General features: G+C 43.4%; 1 protein-coding gene across 2 annotated transcripts in view; it reads right to left on the minus strand.

Annotated features, from left to right (window-relative positions):
* Positions 1–206: 206 nt before the first annotated feature.
* Positions 207–13,822, minus strand: part of LOC140912512 (NACHT, LRR and PYD domains-containing protein 3) — a 65,412-nt gene continuing 51,796 nt past the window's right edge. The window contains exons 11-12 of one of the 2 annotated variants that reach the window (XM_073347003.1): positions 10,470–10,544; positions 207–1,211 (exon numbers count right to left, since the gene is read on the minus strand). In XM_073347003.1, the coding sequence (XP_073203104.1) occupies positions 1,127–1,211; positions 10,470–10,544 (160 nt within the window). In that variant the 3' untranslated portion in view covers positions 207–1,126. Of the gene's footprint in view, positions 1,212–10,439; positions 10,545–13,822 lie in introns of both variants that reach the window. The other variant, XM_073347002.1, reaches the window with a different exon arrangement.

Consider the following 13,822-nt stretch of genomic DNA (forward strand, 5'->3'; position numbering starts at 1 on the left):
CTTTCTGAAAAAGCCAGGAGCACCCAAAGAAGTTTAAAAAAACACTGTCATTTTTGCCCACACGGCTGTCACGGATAAGAAACAGAAACCATGAAAAAATGTCTGGCTAACACCTCTGAGAACTTCCCTAGTTCTAGAGAACGGGAGAATTTTTGTGCATTAGCACACACAATGGCAAGAAACACAAACTTTAAAGTGGAACAATATTTCTTGATTCATGATCTTTATTGGACTCCTGCAAAGCTGACACAGAAATGTACATCCAGGATAAACAAGTGTTGCAGATAGATACAGATAATACTGACTTAATAGCTGTGGAATCGTGTAAAACTACAAACCATTTGTAGAGACCCAAACAGTGTCTGAGCTTTCGGAACAGAATGACAATTCCCCTCTGGATCCAAAGATGGTTCCTGAGTTTCCCTGCTGAACTCACAAAGACTGAAAAGGGAGGTTCCCAGACTCCTCCATCTCATGATCCCACATCTCCCCTCCCCTAGGTCCTGGTCCCCTACCTCCTACCTTTCCCCCAAAGGTCAGACCAAGCGTGGAACAAATCCAGCTCCTACTCCTGAGTCTCACCCTCAGGCAGGAGGGCTGGCTTTGACAATCTCTACCTAGTCCCCTACCCCAGATGCTGAAATAAGCTGCTGGAGTCACTGGGGGTGGGGCATGGGATCCCTCTCCCTGGCTGCTGTCCTAGCGAGTGGCAGGGCAGTCAAGCCAGAGCCACCTTGGTGCAATGGCTCCCACTCATCAACCTACCACAGTGATACTCAGACTGCGGCTCGCAAGCTGCAAGTGGCTCTTTGATGTGTCTCCTGTGGCTCTTTGCAGCACATGATATTAAAACACTGGGTGATTTAATTATTAACCAATTTAAGTCATTAACCAATCAGGATGCTTTTACTATATCATTAATCAACAAAGTTATCAACTTGCACTAAGTTATTAACTTATTTGGTGTGAGTATATATATATGTAAACTAAATATTTCCCATCATACTGCTTAAATATGAATAGTATTACAGTAAATGAAACAATGAATTCAAACTCCTGTGGTTCTTTTGGGTAGCGTTCATCCCTAATTTGGCTCCTTATCCACTGAGGTCTGAGTATCACTGACCTACCATATGTACAGCTCAGGTTTTATCTTTTTGACAGCATACAGCTCTGGATGTTTCTCTTCGCTTAGATCGAAACAGTTCACTCTGTGGGGAAAAGCAAGAAAGAAAAGAAGTGTTAATTCTCAATGCAGACACGATCAATTTTTCTCCATGTTCACTGAAGGTAGGATAAGAAGCAATGGGCTTAACCTGCAGCCGGGGACATTTAGGTTAGCGATTAGGAAAAACTTTCCAACTTTAAAAAGCCTGCTCCTAAGTGACCAGAGGCGTTTTGCAAGGGAGTTCTCCAGGTGAAGGAGGAGCGATTATGTGATCCTTGGCGTAAGTTTGTTGTCTGTAGTGTGTGTGTTTGTGGTGTGCTTGCTGCTTGACTGAAATATAACGTGTGGTCTGTTTATTTGGGGGACCGTGGGTTGACCGTTTTTGTGCTGAGCCTAGCAGCCTGCTAGGCAAGGCTGAAAGCTTCTTAACAAGGCTTTGATCCTTAAGCCCTTTAGCACCCATCAACCCTTAACCAGGGGGCAGGGCAACTCAGGAAGACCAAGGCTTTAAAAAGCCCACTCACTCGTAAGTGACCAGAGGTGCTAGTGAACAGGAGTGGCGAACAGGGGAGTTTTGCAAGAGAGTTCTCCAGGGCGAGTGGGGGGAAAGCTAGATAAAGTTAACATTCTTTAAACTTTAAGCTAAAAACACCCCCTGATAAAAACAAAACACCAACAAAGGAATGAGCTTCAGGAGTAAAAAGAGAATGCAGGCAGAAGTCCAGCAACAGAGTGGGGGCTGTCCAGTTTATTGCACCCAATGCAGCATGTATGATTACTTGCCCTATGGACAGGTGGTATATGTGTGCATTCGGTGCAAGAAGCTCCTGGCCCTCAGAGACTGTGTACGGACTTTGGAGACCCAGGTGGCTGAGCTGGAGGAGCTAAGGGAGACAGAGAGGTACACAGATGAGACTTTCCGAGACACAGTAGAATGGTCCCACCCCAGTCTGACAGCCTCTGTGCTGTTGAGGAGGATGAAAGTCTCAGGGAAGGAGAACACCCAACTGGAGCAAAGGGAAATGATCCCACAGTTGGGACCCTCCTTCCAGATGATGACGTGGTATCCTCTCACATGGATGATACCTCTCCAGGGAAGGGAACTCCAGTTATTAGGAAGAGACAGGCATTAGTAATGGGTGATTTGATCATTAGAAACATAGATAGCTGGGTTTGCGATAACCAGGAGAACTGCATGGTGACTTGTCTGCCTGGTGCGAAGGTTGCGGATCTCTCGAGGCATCTAGATAGGCTTATGTGTCGTGCTGGGGAGGAGCCGTGGTCATGGTACATGTAGGTACCAATGATATAGGGAGGAATAGGAGAGACGTCCTGGAGGCCAAATTTAGGCTGCTAGGTAAGAGATTGAAGTCCACAACCTCCATGGTAACATTCTCTGAGATGCTTCCAGTTCCATACGCAGGGCCAGTTAGACAGGCAGAACTGCAGGATCTCAATGCATAGATGAGATGATAGTGTAGGGAAGAGGGGTTTAGATTGGTTAGGAACTGGGGAAACTTTTGGGAAAGGGGGAGACTATACAGGAAGGATGGGCTCCACCTAAACCAAAATGGAACCAGATTGCTGGCACTTAAAATTAAAACGGTCATAGAGCAGTTTTTAAACTAAGGGCTGGGGGAAAGCCGACAGGTGCGGAGGAGCACATGGTGTGGACAGAGACATCCCTTAGGGGAGGATCTATTAATGGAGATTGTCTATGTCCTAGTAAGGAGGAGAGGATGAAAGATGATAAAAATACAGGTAGGATCTGATGAGAAACAGCCAAATGAAAAAAAGTCCCATTCAATTACATCACGTAATGGCAGACAGCTAAAAAGTGACAAGTTTTTAAAAGTGCTTATATACCAATCTAGAAGTCCAAATAATAAGATGGATGACTGCTTCTTGGAGCAGTTAGTCCTGGAACCCACAAGAGGAGAGGCAATTCTTGATTTAGTCCTAATCGGAGCACAGGATCTCATCCAAGAGGTGAATATAGCTGGACTGCTTGGTAATAGTGACCATAATATAATTAAATTTAACATCCCTGTGGTGGGGAAAACACCACAGTAGCCCAACACTGTAGCATTTAATTTCAGAAAGGGGGACTAGACAAAAATGAGGAAGTTAGTGAAACAGAAATTAAAAGGTACAGCACCAAAAGTAAAATCCCTGCAAGCTGCATGGAAACTTTTTAAAGACACCATAATAAAGGCTCAACTTAAATGTGTAGCCCAAATTAAAAAACATAATAAGAGAACCAAAAAAGAGCCACTGTGGCTAAACAACAAAGTAAAAGAAGCAGTGAGGGGCAGAAAGGCATCCTTTAAAAAGTGGAAGTTAAATCCTAGTGAGGAAAATAGAAAGGAGCATAAACTCTGGCAAATGAAGTGTAAAAATATGATTAGGAAGGCCAAAAAAGAATTTGAAGAACAGTTAGCCAAAGGTTCAAAAAGTAATAGCAAAAATGTTAAGTACATCAGAAGCAGGAAGCCCGCTAAACAATCAGTGGGGCCACTGGACAATCGAGATGCTAAAGGAGCACTCAAGGACGATAAGGCCATTGCAGAGACACTAAATGAATTCTTTGCATCTGTCTTCACTGCTGAGGATGTGAGGGAGATTCCCAAACCTGAGCCATTCTTTTTAGGTGACAAATCTGAGGCACTGTCCCAGATTGAGATGTCATTAGAGGAGGTTTTGGAACAAATTGACAAATTAAATAGTAATAAGTCACCAGGACCAGATGGTATTCACGCAAGAGTTCTGAAGGAACTCAAATGCGAAATTGCAGAACTACTAACTGTAGTCTGTAACCTGTCATTTAAATCAGCTTCTGTACCAGATGACTGGAGGATAGCTGATGTGACTCCAATTTTTTAAAAGGGCTCCAGAGATGATATTGGCAATTACAGGCCGGTAAGCCTGACTTCAGTACTGGGCAAGCTGGTTGAAACTATAGTAAAGAACAAAATTGTCAGACACACAGATGAACATATTTTGTTAGGGAAGAGTCAACATGGTTTTTGTAAAGGGAAATCATGCCTCACCAATCTACTAGAATTCTTTGAGGGGGTCAACAAGCATGTGGACGGGGGGATCCATTGGATATAGTGTACTTAGATTTTCAGAAAGCCTTTGACAAGGTCCCTCACCAAAGGCTCTTAAGCAAAGTAAACTGTCATAGGTTAAGAGGGAAGGTCCTCTCATGGATTGGTAACTGGTTAAAAGATAGGAAACAAAGGGTAGAAATAAATTATCAGTTTTCAGAATGGAGAGAGGTATACAGTGGTGTCCCCCAGGGGTCTGTACTGAGACCAGTCCTATTCAACATATTCATAAATGATCTGGAAAAAGAGGTAAACAGCGAGGTGGCAAAATCTGCAGATGATACAAAACTACTCAAGATAGTTAAGTCCCAGGCAGACTGTGAAGAGCTACAAAAGGATCTCTCAAAACTGGGTGACTGGGCAACAAAATAGCAGATGAAATTCAGTGTTGATAAATGCAAAGTAATGCACATTGGAAAACATAATCCCAACTATACATATAAAATGATGGGGTATAAATTAGCTGTTACCACTCAAGAAAGATATCTTGCAGTCACTGTCGATAGTTCTCTGAAAATATCCATTCAATGTGCAGCGGCAGTCAAAAAATTTTGGGCATCATTAAGAAAGGGATAGAATCTGGGGGGAGCAAGGGCTGTTATAGCAGAAATAAGGGAGAGACAAGACAGAACTGGGCATGGAAATCAAATCAGTATCTTAGATGTCTGTATCTAATGCGAGAAGTATGGGGAATAAGTAGGAAAAACTCGAAATGCTAGTAAATAAATACAACTATTACATAGCTGGCATCACGGAGACTTGGTGGGATAATATGCATGACTGGAATATTGGTATAGAAGGATACAGCTTGCTCAGGAAGGACAGGCAGGGAAAAAAGGCAGGAGGTGTTGCCTTATAAATTAAAAATGTATACACTTGAACTGAGGTTGAGATAGAAATAAAAGACAGACTTGTTGAAAGTCTCTGGGTAAATATAAAAGGGGTAAAAACCAAGGGTGATGTCATGGTAGGGGCCTACTACAGACAACCAGACCAGGAAGAAGAGGTGGATGAGGCTTTTTTTAAACAACTAACCAAATCATCCAAAGCTCAGGACTTGGTGGCGATGGGGGACTTTAACTACCCAGACATCTGTTGGGAAAATAACATCGCAGGGCACAGATTATCCAAAGTTCTTGGAATGTATTGGAGACCATTTTTTATTTCAGAAGGTGAAGAAAGCTAGTAGGAGAAGGCTGTTCTAGATTTGATTTTGACAAATAGGGAGGAACTGGTTGAGAATTTGAAAGTGGAAGGCAACTTGGGTGCAAGTGATCATGAAATGGTAGAATTCATGATTCTAAGGAATGGTAGGAGGGAGAACAACACAATAAAGACAGTGGATTTTGAGAAGGCAGACTTTAGCAAACTCAGGGAGTTGGTAGGTAAAATCCCATGGGAAGCAAGTCTAAGGGGAAAAACAATTGAAGACAGTTGACAGTTTTTCAAAGAGACATTATTAAGGGCACAAGAGCAAACTATCCCATTGTGTGGGAAAGATAGGAAGTATGGCAAGAGAACACATATTCAATGATCTAAAACCCAGAAAAGAGTCCTACAAAAAGTGGAAACAAATTACGAAGGATGAATATAAACAAATAACACAAGTATGTAGGGACAAAATTAGAAAAGCCAAAGCACAAAACGAGCTCAAACTAGCTAGGGACATAAAAGGAAACAAGAAAACATTCTACAAATACATTAGAAGCAAAAGAAAGACCAAGGACAGAGTAGGCCCGTTACTCAATGAGGGGGAAAAGACAATAACAGAAAATGTGGAAATGGCAGAGGTGCTTAATGACTTCTTTGTTTCAGTTTTCACCAAGAAGGCTGGTGGCGATTGGATGTCTAACATAGTGAATGCCCGTGAAAATGAGGTAGGATCAGAAGCTAAAATAGGGAAAGAACAAGTCAAAAATTATTTAGACAAGTTACATGTCTTCACATCACCAGGGCCTGATGAAATGCATCCTAGAATACTCAAGGAGCTGACTGAGGAGATATCTGAGCCATTAGCAATTATCTTTGAAAAGTCATGGAAGACGGGAGACATTCCAGAAGAATGGAAAAGAGCAAATATAGTGCCCATCTATAAAAAGGGAAATAAGGACAACCTGGGGAATTACAGACCAGTCAACTTAACTTCTGTACCTGGAAAGCTAATGGAGCAAATAATTAAGCAATCAATTTGCAAACACCTAGACGACAATAAGGTGATAAATAACAGTCAGCATGGATTTATCAAGAACAAATTGTGTCAAACCAACATGACAGCTTTCTTTGACAGTGTAACAAGCCTTGTAGATGGGGGGAAGTGGTAGATGTGGTATATCTGGACTTTAGTAAGGGTTTTGATACTGTCTCGCATGACCTTCTCATAAACAAACTAGGGAAATACAACCTAGATGGAACTACTATAAACTGGGTGCATAACTGGTTGAAAAATCATTCCCAGAGGGTAGTTAACAGTGGTTCACAGTCATGCTGGAAGGGCATATCAAGAGGGGTCCCGTAGGAATCGGTTCTGGGTCCGGTTCTGTTCAATATCTTCATCAATGATTTAGATAATGGCATAGAGAGTAAGTACACTTATAAAGTTTGAAGACGATACCAAGCTGGGAGGGGTTGCAAGTGCTTTGGAGGATAGGATTAAAATTCAAAATGATCTGGAGAAATGGTCTGAAGTAAACAGGATGAAATTCAATAAGGACAAATGCAAAGTACTCCACTTAGGAAGGAACAATCAGTTGTACACATACAAAATGGGAAATGACTGCCTAGGAAGGAGTACTGCGGAAAGAGATCTGGGGGTCACAGTGGATCTCAAGCTAAATATGAATCAACTGTGTAATGCTGTTGCAAAAAAAGAAAGCATAATTTTGGGATGTATTAGCAGGAGTATTGTAAACAAGACACGAGAAGTAGTTCTTCCGCTCTACTCTGTGCTAATTAGGCTTCAACTGGAGTATTGTGTCCAGTTCTGGGTGCCACATTTCAGGAAACATGTGGACAAATTGGAGAAAGTCCAGAGAAGAGCAACAAAAATTATTAAAGGTCTAGAACACATGACCTATGAGGGAAAATTGAAAAAATTGGGTCTCTTTAGTCTGGAGAAGAGAAGACTGGGAGGGGACATGATAACTGTTTTCAAGGATGTAAAAGGTTGTTACGAGGAGGAGGGAGAAAAATTGTTCTTCTTAACCTCCGAGGATAGGACAAGAAGCAATGGACTTAAATTGCAGCAAGGGCAGTTTAGGTTGGACATTAGGAAAAACTTCCTAACTATCACAGTGGTGAAGCACTGGAATAAATTGCCTAGAGAAGCTGTGGAATCTCCATCATTGGGGATTTTTAAGATCAGGTTGGACACACACCTGTCAGGGATGGTCTAGATCAAGGGTCTCAAACACATGGCCCATGGAGTTATTTCCTACAGCCCGCCATAGCTCCCCTTGCCCCCCATCTCCATCCCCCCCCCCGAGCGCACTGTGTCTCCTCTCCTCTGCCTACCTCCCAGTGCGTCCCACCGCCAAACAGTTGTTTGGCAGCGCTTAGGATTTTCCAGGAGGGAGGGAGGAGGAGTGGGGCGCTCAGGGGAGGAGGCTGAGAAGAGGTGGAGCCGGGGTGGGGATTTGGGGAAGGGGTTGGAATGGGGGCAGGGAAGGGGTGGGAAGAGGCAGGGCCTCATAGAAGGGATGGAGTGGGGTGGGGCCAGGGACGGGGGGGAGCTTTTGTATCTTGGTATGACAAGGTGTCAGTGATGTGGCCCTCAGGCCAATGTACTAGTCCTCATGTGGCCCTCATGGTGATTTGAGTTTGAGATCCCTGGTCTAGATAATAATTGGACCTGCCTTGAGTGCAGGGGACTGGAGTAGATGGCCTCTCGAGGTCCCTTCCAGTTCTATGATTCTAAGACAGAAAATATCATGTTGCCTCTATATAAATCCATGTAACACCCACATCTTGAATAATGCATGCAGATGTGTCACCCCATCTCAAAAAAGATATATTGGAATTGGAAAAGGTTCATAAAAGGGCAACAAAAATTATTAGGGGTATGGAACGGCTTACATATGAGGACAGATGAATAAGACTGGGACTTTTCAGCTTGGAAAAGAGACGACTAAGTGGGGATATGATTGAGGTCTATAAAACCACGACTGGTGTGGAGAAAGTGAATATGGAACTGTTATTTACTCCTTCCCATAACACAAGAACTAGGGGTCACCAAATCAAATTAATAGGCAGCAGGCAGTTAATAGGCAGCTAAAACAAACAAAAGGAAGTATTTCTTCACACAACACACAGTGAAACTGTGGAACTCCTTGCCAGAGCATGTTGTGAAGGCCAAGACTATAACAGAGTTAAAAAAAGAACTAGATAAATTCATGGAGGACAGGTGCATCAATGGCTATTAGCCAGGATGGGTAGGGATGCTGTCCTTAGCCTCTCTTTGCCAGAAGCTGGGAATGGGCGACAGGGGATGGATCACTTGATGATCACCTGTTCTGTTCATTCCCTCTGGGGCACCTGGCATTGACCACTGTCAGAAGGCAGGATACTGGGCTGGATGGATCTTTGGTCTGATCCAGTATGGCCATTCTCATGTTCTTAACTAGAAGGATACGTAACTCTAGAATAAGCTTCCAAGAGAGGTTGTGGAATCCCCATCATTAGAGGTTTTTAAGAACAGATTGGAAAAACACCTGTCAGGGACGGTCTAAGTTTACTTGGTCCTGGGGCTGAACTTACTATCCTCTCACGGTCCCTGCCAGCCCTACATTTCTATGCTGGCTGACAGTCCGTCTGAGGCGGAGGGCACTGCACACCTTTGGGTTCTTTATGATTACTACTTATTGCGGTAACGCCTAGCATACTGAGCAACATTTTCAAATTTATTTTAGGGGCAGCCTGGCCAAACGAGTGTAGCACGGCGACCCCACACACAAAGTCGCAAAACCACTCACTCAAATTGGGCATGGTTAAGCCTGAGAGGCGCTGTGACCCACTGGTCGTCCAGGAACCAATGACAGGTTAATCTGGTGCTGAGCAGAGGTCAGCTACATTACCCGGAATCTTGTGCATCAGCCGTACATGAGCATCAGTGTCTCTCACTCTGTCTCTGAGAGAGAGAGAAAGGCTAATGCACATGTGTGGCTGATGCATATGTAGCTGCAGGAGATAACATTATTAAATTGGGAGTCGGGAGTCTGTTCTTTGTAAGTGGGAGTCTCCCTGACATGCTGGGAAACTTGGTCAGTATGGCTCCTAGGAGCCATTGTCATAGGCTAGGAGCTTATTGTGTTGGGCACTGCACAAACACAGAACACAAAGACAGTCCTTCCCCAAAGAGCTCACAGTCCCAGCTGCCTGCCAGAGCCACCACCCTGCCTGCTGCCTTACCCTTGGGGAAGGGGAGGAGAAGCGCTGGTGCAGTCTGTGCCTGGTCTGCTTCCCCCACACCCCACTCACGCTGTACCACTGTAATGTGAATACTCGCTACGGTGGTGGAAGGGGTTTTTCCATCAGTGTAGTAAATCCACCTCCTGGTAGCTAGGTCAATGGAAGAATTCTATCCTGGGACTTAGGTTTGCTTAACTATGTCTCTCAGGGATGTGATTTTTTCTCACCCCTGAGCAATTTAGATAGATCAGCCTAAGTTTCAGGTGGAAGCCAGGCCTCACTGCTATCTGTATCTTTAAAACATTTGGGCTGGGTGTTTGTGCGGATTATAAATGGCACTTTCGTACTTTTCTTTGGGTCTTTCACTCTTCTTTTCTCTCTCTCTTTTGTCTGTCTGTTAGTCTTTGTCCTGGGATCAGTCGTGATAATGGTTGTAAATTATCTGAGTACAGGCGGGTTCCATTAATTAAATTGTGAAAGAATCCCAGACTTCTGTTTTCAGTCTTTCCCACTGAATAAAATAACATGCCATTCTAATATGACAAACTGCTGCCTTTTGTATGCCCTGAACACCACTGTGTTATTCAGCTTTTCAAACAGTAAACTGCAGCCTTTCTCCAAAGCAGTGGGAAAAGAATAACAGCCAGTTCTTGGGTTAGGGGGCATGGAAAGAAACACTGTGATTCAAGTAAAAAAAAGTCCTTACTCATGACCCGGAGTTAACACGAACAAATTAAAGGGACCCAGCAGTAACTTACAAGAAGTTCCGAAGATCACAGCTTACAAACCTCAGGCCACCACACAGCACCATCGCTCTTGGATCTCCCGCATTCAGATCGGCTATGATGTCATAACTCCACAATCTGCAGGAACCAAATATAGACCATGAGGAAACAATGCTTATTTTTACACCATTCACTGCTGTCAGTGGTGTCTAAAAGGAGATTCTTTACCCGGACATGCACAGATAAATCATAATGCTCCCATTGGCACGACAGGCCCCTGAGGGAATTCCTTTCCACGTGCACCTGTTGTGTCAGTTACGGTATATTCTGCATGCAAACGTCCAGCTGAATTTAAGGGAAAGGTAAACCTTGGGAGTCCACTTCTAATGGGTTTGAGAATTCTAGCAACTTGCTGTAATGAGCTGCTGGTTCATTACTGGATACTCCCATCTTCTAGAACAAGCTGGAGCGAAAGGCGTGGTTCATGGATGATGTACATGGGCACTAAATATGCCTTGAATATATTAGGATTATTAACCACTATGATCACATCTCATTTCCAAACCAAGAGTCGATGAATGCTTTCCCCATCCTAACACAGAAAAACTTGCTGACAGCTACCTCAGTTTACCCCAAAAGAGTGCCTATTCCAATTCTAACTTAATCATAGAATATCATAGAATATCAGGGTTGGAAGGGACCCCAGAAGGTCATCTAGTCCAACCCCCAAACTTCTAGAACTTCTAGAAACCAGGACAATAGAAGGCCAATATTCCATTTTCAAGGTGTCAGATTGGCTTTCTATAGAAAGCCAGATACATTGAAACTAAACTCTGAACTCTCCCAGGGATAAAACGGGAATGTTTACAAAAATTTCCTTCACTTTGCCTAAGTTTATAGATACCTTTGTCAATTTCTTTAAGCGAATGTAAGTCAACTGGGGAACACAGAAAACATTTTATAAATTTACAGATGAATGAAATTGCTTTTTCGGTGTAGCTAAAGAGGTCCACCCAAAGATTAAACACGTTTATAGGAAAGAGCATGTAAAGCATGACATGTTAACTATGGGACACAATCAAATCATAGTGAGGTAGATCAGAGATAAGACTGGACACTGTAAATTTAAACTGGTTAGATCCACTGCTTGATCTACTTGAAATGAAGGTTCCATAAGTCAAACTTCCTGAAATACTAAGACTCCAAAATGAATTTTCACCCCAATTACAAACTGCACTTTTGTCTGCCTTCTGAATCAGATACAGTCTCCCTCTACATGTGGATAATCTGTTTTATTCCTTTTTTTTTGTCTTTTATTCCACTGTAAGTCCCAAAAGCTATTAAATAAAATGTGCCAGACATAATAGAAAAAAACAACAAGGAGTCCTTGTGGCACCTTAGAGACTAACAAATTTATTTGGGCATAAGCTTTCGTGGGCTACAACCCACTTCATCAGATGTATGAAGTAAAAAATACAGGAGCAGGTATAAATACATGAAAGGATGGGGGGTTTCTTTACCAAGTGTGAGGTCAGTCTAACAAGATAAATCAATTAACAGCAGGATAGCAAGGGAGGAAAATTAACTTTTGAAGTGGTAAGAGAGTGGCCCATTACAGACAGTTGACACAAAGGTGTGAGTAACAATAGGGGGAAATTAGTATTGGGGAAATTACGTTTAGGTTTGTAATGACCCAACCACTCCCAGTCTCTATTCAGGCCTAATCTGATGGTATCCAGTTTGCAAATTAATTCCAGTTCTGCAGCTTCACAGAAGCTTTGTTAGTCTCTAAGGTGCCACAAGGACTCCTTGTTGTTTTTGGTGATACAGACTAACACGGCTACCACTGAGACCAGACATAATAGAGAATATACAAAACACGTCTACTCAGTTCAGAGGAATTGTAAAAGATGTTTGTTTTTCTTTTGACTGGTTGTTGCACTCTGAAATACTGTGATGAAACCACTCTGAAATACTGATATGAATATTACAGCCTGAGAAAAAGTTATTGACAGGGCTAAGCATCTGACGTGTGTGTAGCTTGGGAATATTAACAGAACTGCTTAGCAAAGGCAATTTTCATTAACAATGTGGGTCAATATAGAAAACGATCTTTGAAATTAATGAAACTTAAATATCCTCTGATGAGAAAGGAATCACGAACTTTATTAGACACCGTCACCAGCTACTGGACACAAGTACCAAAGAAACTGGAGCAGCAGAAACCTGATGCCTATTGGCAAGTGTCAAATAGGAAGAGAAGAGGGCAGACCCCTCCAACAACCCCTGGAAAGGGTCTAAAACCTAAGGACCAGCTCAGAGGCTGCTTGATCCATTAAATGTGATCAGACCTTCATGACTCTTCAAGTGAGCTAAAGCTTATGCTCAAATAAATTTGTTAGTCTCTAAGGTGCCACAAGTCCTCCTTTTCTTTTCACCATGAACAGCACTCCTCTCCTGCAAGGGTTACCGGGGTTAAGAAGAGATTGCAGTTCTCTTTGATTTATGCAAATTAAGGACACCTCTATACTTTCAACTTGATGCTGGTTTTGCGTATCCACCTCAGCTGATGGGCAATACCTTCACCTGTTGCGCTATCAGATCGTACTGATAATGCCTTTGTTATCCTGCAATCAAGTTAATGTTGCCTTGTTGATTTCCAGCCACACAAGGACAGCACTGTTTTGAAACAAGTGCTCTGCATTCAGGTCAGACATCCAATGAGTCACTGCTCCCGCCCCACTGTTCTTTATGCATTCTGGAAATTTTCAATGCTCTGCACCGTGGGATTCCTACTGGAAGACAATGGCATCTTGGGGCTTGGAGACAAACTGAATAATTCCCATGATTCCTCCTGTTTCGTCCCATCATCCTCCTTGTTTCTGTGAGCCTGAGCCATTTTCAAAGCAAGCGCTGTCAGGCAGCAAGGAGGAAACATTGGCATGCTCTGTGGTCCTCGGGGTGAGAAGTATAAACAGGCTGCTGAAAACATATCTACAGTCGTGCAATGACTTCAGAACCTGGCCCTGTCCTCAGCTGCACTTGGTGCTGCTGAGGAGACTTGGAGGAGAAGTTTGCTGTAACCGACCTTTCTGCTCCCTGATCCTGGGGCAAAGTTGGGGCCTAAACAGCTTCCAATCTAACTTCCAGGAACCTCAGGACTGCCCTAAGTTACCTCAGCTGCTGTGCTGGCCTAGGGTCTGCTGAGGCACCTTGAACTCTGCCCCCGCCCTCCTCCCCTAATATATGACTCCATACCGCACATGCCCTACGCTAAGGGCGGGAGACAGAGTTGGCTATACCAGCTTTGCACCACCGGAGAATTATCCCGAGTCAGGGGGATCCTTGGCTGTCCCTTTAGGGCAGCTGCCCAGTTGCTTTCCCTGCTCAACAAAGGTCGAGGCCAGAGCCCACTA

Source organism: Lepidochelys kempii, chromosome 6, assembly GCF_965140285.1.
Source record: "Lepidochelys kempii isolate rLepKem1 chromosome 6, rLepKem1.hap1, whole genome shotgun sequence".
Classification (NCBI taxonomy): domain Eukaryota; kingdom Metazoa; phylum Chordata; order Testudines; family Cheloniidae; genus Lepidochelys; species Lepidochelys kempii.